The 13,592-nt window shown below is 51.5% G+C and overlaps 1 protein-coding gene across 1 annotated transcript; it reads left to right on the top strand.

The window, feature by feature from the left end:
* Positions 1-4,262: 4,262 nt before the first annotated feature.
* Positions 4,263-10,426, top strand: ZIC4 (Zic family member 4; the record flags this gene model as incomplete). The annotated part of the gene is given in 3 exon segments (XM_079315432.1): positions 4,263-5,528; positions 10,004-10,347; positions 10,349-10,426. Coding segments are annotated over 3 exon segments (1,620 nt in total). The 5' UTR covers positions 4,263-4,330.
* Between the last annotated feature and the right edge of the window lie 3,166 nt (positions 10,427-13,592).

Raw genomic sequence — 13,592 nt, forward strand, 5'->3', positions numbered from 1 at the left:
CCTTTTTACAGTTCAAAGGAGACTGTATTTTTTTCAGCTTAGTGTTTAACGTACTTGCATAAACACAAATCAGCGACAGAACTCCCCACTAGCAGCTGCCTAATCCTGCTCAATGCCTATTCATTTGGAGGTTCTAGAATTAATATTTGACGACTCTCTCATTGAAACAACAACCCCTGACCCCATGTGATTGCACTGTCACATTATTCTATGACATATTCATCTTGAATTCATTTACGGACGATTTGATTGGAATGAGGTTTGACATGTATTGGATCCTATTAAAGAAGAAGACTTTGATCTTGTTGATGGGGTTTACATGATATGTATCATCTTTACCAGGGATACCAGGCTTCCACAATGTGGTGTCTAAGTAGTTAGTGACTGACAGCTTATCTGACAGGAATACCTTAATCTTGAGGTCCTGAATGAAATATTCTATTTAAAATAAGCATATGATTTGCTTGTCCTAGGGTAGCTCTAGGTCACAAAATGTGAGAGGCAAACCTAGGCACAAACCGTTTCTTGTCTGGTAGCTGACTTCCCATTGTTAGGGAACTCCGAAATACAGAAGTCCCCGTAAGTGCTAAGGGGCGAGGGAATAAAAACAAAGGCAGAGTGTGCTCTCGAGCTATTCGGTACCCTCTCCTCGCTGAGGTGAAGCTGGTATTGCTGAAAGGCTCTTTTGAACCACCTCTTCCTAACCAGCAGTGCCTTCTGCCGGGGCAAGCAGGGACTCAGGCTCAGGTCCTGCATCTGCATCCCTCATCCCTCCTTGCCACAGCAAGTTTAAGGGATATGGAATTGCACAGAGTGACTTTCTTGGTCCTCTCTGTTTCTACTTCTCGCGTTTTTTCTCATTCTCACAGTAAAGATAAGGGGTTTTAGGACTAATCTGTTCCGCTCCTCTCGTTTGGGATTTGAAGCCTAAAAAAGTAATCCCCGAAGCCTGTCTGGAGTGTTCCGAACATCCCGGCCCGGCCCAGTTCTCCGGCACCGGATGAATATTTTGTAGCTGGCTGGTCGCGAAGTTTCCGCAGAGGTGGAAATTGGGAGACCACGGGGTGGAGGAAAGTCAAATTTGGCTCTCTCCAATGCTTCCCGAGGGCAGGAACTGTGCCTTGAGCTGAGCACGGTTATGAAGGGGGCTGTGTCTTCGAAGCAATGTTAGAAATAGCGACAAGCATCTTAATGTCTAGGTAGATTACTACCAAAAAAACAAGGCTAAGGTAAAGCCGATGAGCGGCTGGGGCTGTTCCCACCCCGCAAAGAGACGTGCAGCCGGTTCCAGCCGCAGGCCTCGGCGGCCCGGCGGGGCGGGGGTGCTGCGGGCAGAGGCCGGAGGGTTGTCCCACCCCGAGCTGGGACAGGCGGAGCTCTGGGCCCCGCACGGCGCAGCGGAAAGCAGGAGGGACAGCTCAGCCCCTCGCCCAGGGCACAGCCCCGACATTCTTCCGCGAGAGCCGGGTCGGGGGCCAGAGGAGCGCCAGTGACTCGTCTGCACAACATGTCACCTCTTGAGAGCAGCCCTCCAGCTCGGGCTGGCTTTGGGGCCTGGGGCTGAGGACGAGGTCGCTGCCAGTCTGTTGGCCCTGCAGAAGCAGATGTTGACACATTTGAGAGTTTGCCGAGAGCCCGGCGTGTCTGATCAATCAGGGTTCAGGCCGCTGCCAAGAAGCAGGAGACCTCGGTCACCTCTCGAGTATGAGCTCGAGCTGCCAAAGGGCTGCACGGACAGGGGTTCAACTTTTCAAAACATTGTGGGAGATGAGCGGAGCCCGTCCGGGTCTGGGCCCACTTCTCTTCCCCGTTTCTCCGCCTCTCCGCAGTCATGCGGCGGCCCCCGCCCGCCTCCGCCCGCTCTCCCCACGCACGAAACCGGGGCTCACATCAACCTCACCTTACAGTGAGGGACACCGAGGGCCAAGCTCTCCTATGCTGCCTGGAATAGGGTGTGAGAGACAGCCCTGAGTGAGGGGAAAGCTGAGAGCCACGAGTGTCTAGCAAGAAATCATCACAACATTTGAAATGAATTTAGGGTAAAAGTGTTATGACATTTTTTTTAATTGGGAAACTCTTCCAAATGTTTTCTCCCTTGACTGATAAGTGTCAGAATTGATGGATAACAAGTATGTAGAGATGCAGTGTTTTAAGGATGTTTGAGGAAAGCAGCTTTATTTGGGATTCACAGTCTCAGTACATTTGTAAGTAACAGACTCATACTTCCTAACGTTTGTCTCTTGTGTGCACTCCTATTGAGATGGTCATGAATAGGACTGTCAAATCCATTTCGTAGAGCAAGTAGACTTGAAAGTTGAGATATTGTGAGGATGGTGTGTGGTTTAAAATGCCTGCGTAAACATGTTATGTAAGGTTGGGGAGCTAATTGCATCATTTGTCACTTTTCATCATCTCCACTCAGAAAGATGCGTGCAAGCATGTATCTACAGCTAGTTACCTGAATATCAGCCTAGTTTTACAGCGCAAGTATGGTAAATGCAAGCAGAGACAAAATATGTAATTGCAGCTAACCCAGAACATGCGAAGCTGTGACAAAGATGTCTCTGTGGTTATGTATGTCCTAAGCTTTAATCTTATGGTTTCCAATCATTGGCTTGTAGCTTGCATTATGAAAGTAGCTGGGTTGACATTGCCAAATAGTTTCTTGTTTTGCTATTTCACATAAAGCCTATTGATCACCAGTACTGTAAAATTCTTAAGGACATGCAAAATTCTATTCTGGGAGCTTTACCTGACATGCATCTGGTAAAGAATCCACTGGCAAATTAACAGCAATATATTAAAATGATGAGAGTTTGGCAGGATGGGTAGAGAATTAATTATTGCTGTATTTTATAAGACTGTGAGGTTATTGGCGGAGCCGTTTTGTGTCAGGATCCAAGTACTCTGGTAATGCAATGGGCATATATTTGAAGACTTGTTTTTCTTTCTTGGAGCAGAAGAATCTTTTCCCATGTTTCATTTACTTTTTTTAAGTTCACAATCCCCTTCTTAAAAACTTAAGCAGATACTTCCTCCTGTGCTGAAGCCCTAAGCTTTTCTAAACCTGTAAGGCCTCAGTGTGTCCAGCTGAAACCCAAACTTAAACTTCCACCACTAGCACGCAAACCCTGCAGACCATGTCATTTCCTTCAGGCGAGAATCATCATAACCTAGTTCATTTTGAATGTTAGGCAATGCTTTTCCTTCAAGCCAAGGAAGGGATTTTACATGGAACTACCGGGTGTGAGAGAAAGTGAGAGAGGGAAAGTGAGAGACTCCCTCTTCTGGGTTAAACATCCAGATTCATCTTGAACATCACGATTTCTCGCACTGCTCCGGCGGCCAGCAAGCAGATAACTGCTAAAACTTGTCAGAGGAGGGGGAAGAGATGGGGAGTCCCTCGGGCATCCTTTGCCGGGCTCAGGCAGCGGCCGCAGCCCGAGCCCAGGGCCGAGCACGCTTGGCCAGCGAGCGGCCGGTGCGGCTCCGGCCGCAGCCTCGCCGGGCAAGGACCTGTCCCCGCGCTGGCAACAAGAGCGAGGACCCGCCGCCAGGACCGGCCCCGGGCCGCTCCGACTGCCGCTGCTCTGGCCGGGCGGCGGGACCGGCGGGGCTGCCAGTGCTCCCGGGGACGAGCCCGCGGCTGCCCCGTGTCTCGGGCAGCGCGGCGGGCACGGACAGGGGCGAGGGGGAGGCCGGGACGATGCCCTCGAGTCCCGCGAGGCATTTTTTTCCTCGGTTGCAGGCGGAAGCCCGGCAGTGCCGGCCCCGGGCGGAGCCCCCGGGCCGAGACCCCGGGCCGGGCCGGGCCGAGGGGGAAGGGCTGGCGCGGCGGCGCATGCGCGGCCCGTCCCCGCGCGCGCCCCCCGCCGCTCCGGCGATCTCCCTTTCAGGCGGCGGCGGGACCTGTCGCGGTGACGTCACCGCGGCGGCAGCCAATGGGCGGGCGCGGCGGGCGCGCGGCCGGCGGGGCAGCGGCGCGGCCGGAGCGCGGCCCGTCCGGTCCGTCCGGTCCGTCCGGTCCGTCCGGTCCGGTCCCGCCGCGCATCAGGGCCGCCGGCCCCGTGCAGGACGGGCCGCGCCGTGCCACCTCTCCGGCCGCCGCCAAAGCCTCCCGCCGGCCGCCGAGCCCTCCCGCTGCCACAGCCGCCCGTGCGTCCCGCCACCAGGGCAGCGGGGCAGGGAAACTTTTTCATTTTGGGAAAAAGGAGGGGAAAAAAAAAAAAGAAAAAAAAGAAAAGTTTATTCCCCCGCTTCCCCTCCTCCCCTCCGCTGGCCTGTGTATCTCTCCTCCCGCTGTCAGGTGACTTTTTAGCGTTAGAAGCTAATGAGCGTGGATGCTCTGGGGATCCCGGTGATGGACCCTGCTGCTCTCTCCAGGCGGAACACGGCGCTCAGATTAGTAGACTTGGCGGGGGCTCCTCGCCACCATCACCGCCCCCCTCAGAGCATGACAGGCTTCCCGGGCGTCGCCGGGCACCCCCACACCACGGTGCCCACGCAGCCGGGGGAACACGCCGCCGAGTCCCGCCTCGGGCCGCAGCAGCTCCGGCCAGAACACATGGGGCACCGCCACCATCCTCCTCATCCTCCTCAGCATTACCCCGCGGCCCTTAAGATCAGCCCTGCCCCTCATCCCCACCACCAGCTCCACCACCATCACCATCATCATCATCATCATCATCATCATATGGCAGGCCAAGCCGAGGTGGTCTGTAGTCAAACGGCAGCGTTTGGCCCGGCGCAGTCACCAGCAGCCCCTTACCCCGTCTCTCACCCAGCCCAGGCTCTGGCAGCAGGTAGGGACTTCTTCATACGCAGAGACCTGCCGGCCCCACTCATGCCAGGGCTGACCGAGCAGCACCCCGCTGCAAGTTCTCACCACGGACTGTTTGTCTCAACAACAGGTAGCTACCCCGGACACCATGGTCACCACCACCACCACTCAGAAGCTGGGAATCCCTCTCTGTTCACTGGACTCCATGAGCAGCCTCCCCATGCAGCTCCAGGTGGCCATCTAAACGGACAGCTCAGACTGGGGTTACCTGGAGAAATGTACGCCAGGTCTGAACATTTCACTCAAGTACCAGCCTCCAGGACAGATCATTTTGCTGCTTCTTCGCTTCATAACTACGGTGGTATGAATCTGAACGTGAACCTGGCTCCACACCACGGCCCGGGTGCCTTCTTTCGTTACATGAGGCAGCCCATCAAACAGGAACTCATCTGTAAGTGGATTGAGTTGGACCAGACTCCCAAAAAATTATGCTCGAAAACTTTCAGCACGATGCACGAGCTGGTGACTCATGTCACGGTGGAGCACGTTGGAGGACCCGAGCAATCCAATCACATATGTTTCTGGGAAGAGTGTCCGAGAGAAGGGAAACCTTTCAAGGCCAAATATAAACTTGTAAATCACATCAGAGTCCACACAGGTGAAAAACCTTTCCCCTGCCCTTTCCCAGGCTGTGGCAAAGTGTTTGCCAGATCAGAGAATCTCAAAATACACAAAAGAACTCATACAGGTCAGTATGTAAAGCTCTCTTTACTCTCTTTCTCTATGTTATTCAGCATACTGGGGTGGTTTTTCTGGTTTTTATTTGTTTTGTTTTGTTTTTTGTTTGGTTTTTTTTAATGTATCCTTTGAGTTGTTATTGAATGCACGCCAAGTACTTCTGGAAAATAAATTCTCAGATTTGTTTGCTTCTTTACCGTTTGGAGCCGGGGGAGGAAAAGGGGGGGGAAGGGGAAAGCGGGGGAAAGCAAGAGCAAATCTCAGAATTCTCCGAATTCTCGTTCATATTTTTTCTGTTTGTGCGTAGAGGCTGCTGTGATGTTTATATGGGTAGATCTGTGTAAATATCGAATGATATAGCTACTATTTCTGCTAATTCACACTGGCTAGGATTCTTTTTTCCGATTTAAAGTAGTCGTGGGGAAAAAACCGGAATCATTGTGCAAGCTCACAAATTAAAAGTGAACAATGGAAGTTACAACTTGTCTAGTCAGTTTTGACTGATGTCTCTGAGATGCTGCTGCTCGAACATTGTGAGAATAACACAGCTGCGACCTTTTCGTTCAACAGTTCTGTTTTGGGCAGAGGGAGTTTCAAATGTTTGATCTGAATAACACTGACATTTTTAATGAGCATTGCCTTCCAACGACTTTCTGCATTCGCAAATATTGGGAGCTGCAATTTCTGATTCTCATGGGGGGGGGGGGGAGGAAGAAAAAGAAAGGAAAGAAAAGAAACCCTTGTATTGTTTCGGCCTGTACATTCTGAAATGTTATTTGCAGATCTGTTAAGTGAAATTGGGACATGTGTCAGAAACATCTGTTAGTTCTAGTTAACAGAAAATAAAGTAACACGATGGACGATCTTGCAGAACTACGTTTGAACTCTTCCGGCCAGGAAAGCATTTATAATTAATGAAATTGCACGTAGAAAGTTTTCACACTTCCAGGAGCAGCTTGTGAAGTTGTATTAATTAGTTTAGCAGCCGGTGTTTGTAGTCTATGGCACTGGCTTGTCTCTCTCTCTTTTTTTTTTTTTTTTTTTTTTTTTTTTTTTTTTTTTTTTTTTTTTTTTTTTCCCATTTCTAAAGAAGAAGATAAGAAATAAGCCCTTTTTGGAAAATTTAATCTGTTCCAGTGTAGGGTTTTCCACCTCCCACCCCCTTCTGTACAGCCTTATGCACTGCGAGGGAAACTACATAATCCTATTGTAAGATCTGCTTACAGCCAAACGATTTTTTTCGCCTTCCAGTTCATAAAACTCCCCTTCCCCCATGCTTGGTGCAGGGCTTGACCTTCCAGGAGTTGCATTTTTTATGATAGAGCGCGACGTGATATAATATGCAGAACATACACTAATTTCGTGTCGCTATCGTCTAAACATAGCACTGAGATTTTACAGCGACCGTCACTCGTCACCTCATTATTTTTCCATCGCTCTATGAGGAGTAAGTCTGTGTGCGGGGCGGGGGGGTCGGGGAGGGGGAGGTGGAGGACAGCATAGTTGTGTTCCTCGGCTGCCTTCTTGGCCCCCTTTTTCCTCGAAAAAGGGGTATCCCCGGGTCACGTAACTTGTATCCCAGCCAGTTCCTTGTTGGATCAGCACAGGTACAGCCATTAACCGGGAGAGCTCATCTCTTAATGACAGTGTTTTTCTTAAGTAAACAAACTTTTACTGCTCTTTAACGGCCCCACTGTTTGAAGTCTCTGAAGCAGAAAATGGTTAAATTCTTGGGAAAACTGACCTACATCGGAGATGCAGGTTCAGGGCAAACCCGAGAGCGAAGATTTGCGTTTATTAAACACCATTCGGCGCGTCTGTACTTTTGGCTTTAACTTTCTCGGTGATTAATTGCTGTATTGTGCAAACTCCTGCAGGGCCTTTATGGTTCCACCGTTTCTATTAAACACCCAGAAGTTGTCAAAAACGCAATGTTTCTGAAACCCTAATAGAACTCACTACGAATTATTCATGAAGACAGTTCTAGATTCAACAGGAAAATTATTGCCTCCTTAAATATTAATGACTTCTGATTTCTCCGAGGCTGGGGAGCAGGCAGAGGGATATCTGGCGATGTTCGAGTTTTTTCCAGGTTGGAGGATAAGGCCGTTAAGGCGACGGCAACGGGACGAGCAGGACGGGCTGGGATCACTTCAGCGCCTTCCCTGAGGGCCAGGAACAATAGTGCGAGGCGTGGGACGGAGCCCCGCTCCCTCCCTGCGGCCCCCGCCGCCCCCGCGCCTCGCCCGCAGCCCGGGAGCCGCCAGCTCCGGCTTCCCCCCACCGCCACTCACCCGGAGAAGTTGGTAAATACCTTAATCCACTCCCGGAGACGGGGGATTATGCCACAAATTCCAGGCTGAATTTCACTGAACACTTTTGCCCAGCTACAAGTGTGCGGGTAAAATGGCGGTTGAGGCTCCGTCGGCCGCGGAACTTTGTGCGTGGCCGCGGCTCCGTGCCCGGGCTGCGGCAGCCGGGACCTGTGCCGTGTCCTCTCCCTGCCGGGCAGGGACTTCCGCGGGAGGAAACCTGCTCTCGCCAAAGGAATACTTGCAAACGGCTCGGATGGCTCCTCTTTACTGAGGCGTTCAGGGAATGCAAGCCGGGCAGCTGAGAAAATGCTGCCCTCTTCCCTCTTGAAACCAGGCTGCACGGACGGACCTTTCAGTGGCTCTTCCCGGGGGTTAAGCGAAGTTGAACATTTTTCAAGTCGGCAAAGCGCAGTGCGGCGCAGCCCGCTTTTACCTGAATGGAACTCACTTTGCACAAGCGGAGTGCTTATGAGGATGGCTTTCCCTGGGGTCTCCTAACTTACTGCTTGCTTGTACTACACTAATATCCTTGATTTGTTGTCTCAACTTAGATGCTGAAGGTCAAATTATTTCCTTACGTGAAACTCTAATTAGATTATAGGCGGGCGTGTGCCTATACATATGCACCGCTGTATGTCGACAGTATTTGGTTACAGAATCCGCATCGTTTTGTGAGAGACCTTATTTTTAACCTCTTCCCTCCCTTCCCTCCAAGGCCAGGTATTTACCCATCCTCTGTGCAAATGTTAGTGGTGCAGGATATCAGTGCTCCTTATTGACTATTACAGTGAGGAAAGGGCATACTTTAAACGCGGAGCCATGAGCCTTTCCCACCCACCTTGCATAAAGTGCATTCATGTGAAATATTTGGAATGCCTTCCTTTATTTGCCTCTGCTCGCAGCCGAGCCCGATGTAGGCTGAGTCTCTCCTAAATTTAAACATGACGAATTGAGAGGGGAAAAAAATATAACCACAAACGCATAACCCAAGAAATTAAAAAAACCGAATCAAAACAAACACACAAAACCAAATATTGGAAGTCCTTTCTGCTACATACGCCATGATGGTGAACACAGTTGCTTTGTTTGCACTTCACGTTAAGGTTAGGCCATGTATTTTTGTGGAGTCCTCTCTGCCCTGCTATTTTTTGACTTTTGAGGGATGATGAGGGTATTTTCATAGCCGGCTGGTACAGAACCTGGATACCCCTTGGCAAGTAGGGTTTTGCAGTTTGCTATTGTCAGCGACAATAATGTCGCCAGCATTTCATCCTGCATCTGGCTGTGGCGTGTTTCCTTCAAAACCTCTTGTGTATCATCTACCATGCCAGGTTCACACGATTCGAGGTTAAACTTTCACACGACTCCAGATACACGATTGTATTTCTATTATGCGTAACATCACTTATTTTATGATCAGATAATTTAATCCCGATTGCAATTCCTTCAGTGACTGTGTATGTTGCAACGAAAAGGGAATCCTACACTCGCGACAGTGCCGTGCTCTGGCCTAGTCATCCTTCTGCAGAATCTTTATCGTTTTTCCCCCACAATCGATATTTCTTTTTGAAATATTTCGTACTTTAGGACACGGTATTAGCAAACTGGGGAGCGGGGAGAGGAAGGGGATGTGGATCTTCCATGGCATTAGTATTAAGTGGATGAAATATGATAACCAGGTTATGAAAAATATTTCCACGTGCCTGAGGGACTGTGAGAAATGTATTTAACATAAAAACCTTTGAAGGGATAAATCACTGACCGCTCTTTCTGCAGGACTTCCGAGTCTGCGGGGACAGCAAAAGTTTGCTCGGAACGAGCAGCTCTCCTCTAAGTTTTCCTTGTTTCGGAGCTTTGTCTTTTGCACAGCCCCTTACGATGGCACACACACAGGCCAGGGGAAAGAGAAGGAGCAGCTGGCCGGGCAGGGCGCTCCGGGTGCGGAGCCGGCCGCGCATCCGGGTGGCCACGGAGTGGCGGCTCCGGGGAATGCTCGGCGGGGCCCGCGCGGGAGGGCACAGCTAGTGAGAGGAGATTCCGCGGGGACAGGAGCCATGGCAGGGCCGGAGAGAGGGGTCCGGGGAGGCTGTGGGCTGCGGGGGTGAGGGATGCGCTGCTCCCGGTCCCGCCGCCGCCGCTAATGGCTGTGCTCGCCCATTGCCTCCTGCAGGGGAGAAGCCGTTCAAATGTGAATTCGAGGGCTGTGACAGGCGCTTCGCCAACAGCAGCGACAGGAAGAAGCACTCGCATGTCCACACCAGCGACAAGCCCTACAACTGCAAAGTGAGAGGCTGCGACAAGTCCTACACCCACCCCAGCTCCCTGAGAAAACACATGAAAGTGCACTGCAAATCCCCTCCTCCCAGCTCCGGCTACGAGTCCTCCACGCCCTCCTTGGTGTCCCCCTCCTCGGACTCCGGCCGGGAGCCCCCCGCCTCCTGCTCCCACGCTGAGCCCTCCGCGCCCGCGCAGCCCGCCGCCAACCTGAGCGAATGGTACGTGTGTCAGGGCTCGGGGCCCCCGCGGCCCCCCCGGGCCCCCCGGCGCCTCCCCGCCGCCGCGCCTCCCCGCCGGGCCCCGGCCCCGCTGCTAGGGAGCGCCGGGGGCGGCGGGCCCGGCCCGGCCCGGCTCGGCCGGCACGGGGAGCGCCGCTGCGGGCACGGGGAAGCCGAGCGGGAGCGGCGGCGAGAGGCGCTTGGCGGAGGGAGAGGGGCTGCGGAGCGCACGGGTGGGCCCTGCCCGCGGCCCCGGCACCGCGCACACCGGAGGGCAGCGCTCGCCTCGGCCCGGCGCTGCCGCCTCCTCCCGCCGCGCCACACACCCCGCTCTGACCGCCTTGCTCCAGTCTGTTTACATGCCAACTGATTTGCATTCCCTTTCCTTATCCCTGTCCTTTCCCCTTTCCTTCTTTTCCCTTCCCCTTCCTCTTCCCGTTTTCCTTTTCCCTTCCCTTCAGTGGTTTCATACAGATTTTCTCTGTACAGATTTTCTCTTGTCAACAGTACTGTGTGCTGCACTGTTCTGTTCGCCCACGATTTTCTGTGAGTGTGGTTTTTTAAAGAAATATATATATATAAACTATTATTTGTTACCAATTTGTACAAAATTGATCCATTAAATTTTTTGATTAATTAACCCGTTCGATGGACGTTTCTGTAAAGAATCTCCTTACTTTTCCCTCTTTCTGTATATAAATACATATATATATATATATATATATTTCCTCCCCCCACCCAGTAGTCGCTAATAAAGAAAGGCCCAGGGGGTGCGATGATTGACTGTCCATTTTAGCTCACACTGGTAATGACTTCTAATACCTAAACATGCGCGTCCCCACCCAGAGTGCGCTCCTGTTGAACCGTGGGCGCTGAAGCCTCCGGGGGGGCGGTTCTGACGGGCTGGGGGGAGACCATCCTGTGACATCACCGCCAGGGCGGGGGCCGGGCCGCCCCCGGCAGCGCGGGGGCCCGGGGCCGCTGCTCCACGGCTCTGCCCTGCCAACAGCCCCGAGGAGAAATGAACCGCTCCCACAACGCGGCTTTAGCATCTCCATCCTGTCCCAGAGTCTCAAACCTACAGGGTTCACTGCACTGGTTCAGAGAAAGAAGGGAGGGGGAGTAAAAAAATAAGCAAACACCAAAATAAATAAACAAAGCTCTCCACTGGGGTAGCTTGAAACTACCGAATGGTGCCGTTTTAATTACTCTAATGATGTTTTAGAGTACCAGATAGTATAGGCAAATAAATAGCATAGGCTGCTGGAAAGGGTTTCTATGGCTTGGGGAGAGAAGACAGAAGGCTGCTGTAAGCGCATCCTCTCGTGTCTGACAGATCACCTCCGCACCCAGGTGACTGGGGTTGCTGTATGTGTACAACTGCACACGCACGCACATAAACACGTGTATGTTGATACCGAGAAATATAAAAATGGCAGGAAAATAAATAGCTGGTCAGTGACTTAAAACACCCCAATGCCCGCTGCTTTCCTTACTATACACTGTATTTTTCTCCCAAGGCACCAAGTCGGCGTTCCTTTCTTCATCCGCCCAAACTCAACTTTTGTATTTAAACACCACGGATAGTGACAGCAGCATGTCGCTAACGGGAATACATTTAGGGAATCAGTTAGGTGAGAGCAATGTGTGAAAGACGAACCTAAACAGGGGAGAGTTGTACCCCTCTCCATGCCCCGAAACTTGTGTCATGGAAATCAAGAAGTGCAAAAGCCAGATGCGGATAGGAAGGATATTTCCATCATGTCCTGAGATCTGTTTATTTCTTTATTTCGATATTTACAGAAGTATTTGGATGTGCAGGCTAATCACCTTTAATTTTTCATTTGCTTGTTACAGATGTCTACCCCGTTGCTCTCAAGGTAATCTAGACAGACGCAGCTGAAAGCCTGAGTCTTATGCCTTAGACATCAAAGCAAGCTCGCACAAAGAAGTATTTCTTCACAACGGTGAATCTTCATGGTAAGTTAGGATTTCTATGGCAATAGGCAAGTCATACTTAAATAGTGAAAGGCGAAGTCTGGAGCCCGTCCAGTCTTTTCATTAAGGACATAATATTTACGTCTAACAGGCCATTTTTCTTGTGTATACAAGTATATATTTTTGTTTGACGCGAACTAAATCATTTTCATTTAATTTCCGGTAAACAAAACCCACGCGAACAGGGCACTTGTTCCAGACCATAATAAAAATGGATAAGACTGTCAGGAAGAAAAGGCCCGCTTGAACCGTCGCCTCAGCTCACTTTTGTTTCTGCTTTCTGCCAGGATCAGAGAATGCATTTGGGATTTGAGGGCGAGTTTCTAAAGGCAAGGAAATGGTTTTTAAGGGGGGAAAGAAAAGGAGAAAGGTCTAATCAAGCTCGGGTTGTTCAAAGGGCCTGATTTTGGGGTTGAAAGTGTGAGTTTTATGGTGCATCAGCATGCCACGTTAGGATCGCTATGGTAATGAGGAGAGCAATAGCAAGCGGCCTTCAAAGGAGGCACACTCCATTTGAGACAGTCTATTAAGATACATTTGCACTGACCTTTGGTTTCATGCTAGCTTAATACACTCAATCTGCTCCCCGCTAGAGATAGACTTCCTCCACCTAATGCACTTCGGCGGAGCTGGGTTTTGCTGGGCTTCACCCTCCCCCCCGAGGCGGGCTCCGTTCCGACGCTGTAGCCCCCAGTCTCCTTCTCCCCAAAGTAAGGGACTGCCAGCCCCCCAGTCTCGGTGGGAGCTCCCGCCCGCTCTCCCCAGCCCTTCTGACCAGCTTCTAGCACCAAAACTGGCCACAAAGCCTGAGAATTGCTTCCCTTTCCTCCCCACCGAACGTGGGAGGAGGAGATAGGATGGGGTCTAGAAGATCCCCCTCCTTGGGCTGCCTCTGTTTCAGGGAGTAGGTGTCCCGATGGAAACCCCCAGGAGCTGGAAAACGGGGTGAGGTCCGGGGGGAGATGGCCGTGCCCCCTTCCCATTCCCCCGGTCCCGCTGTGGCTGCGCGGCAGCGAGCGGAGGCTCCGCGGTGCGGGGAACTTGACACCCGCATGGCCGGGGCCATGGGCGCTGGGCCATGGGCCCGGGAAAGTTAGAAGTCCATGTTCCAGTAATTGTCTTGTTGTTTATTTTATCCAAGTACCCTAGTGAATAGGGGAAAAATAAACACGGGGGAAAAAAATTCAAACAGTTGAGTCGTCTTTAGTGCCAGCCCTTGTGGTTGAATAAAAAGGATGGTCCAATTTCTATTGAGCTGAGAAATCT

Source organism: Erithacus rubecula, assembly GCF_903797595.1.
Source record: "Erithacus rubecula genome assembly, chromosome: 11".
NCBI classification, from domain to species: Eukaryota; Metazoa; Chordata; class Aves; order Passeriformes; family Muscicapidae; genus Erithacus; species Erithacus rubecula.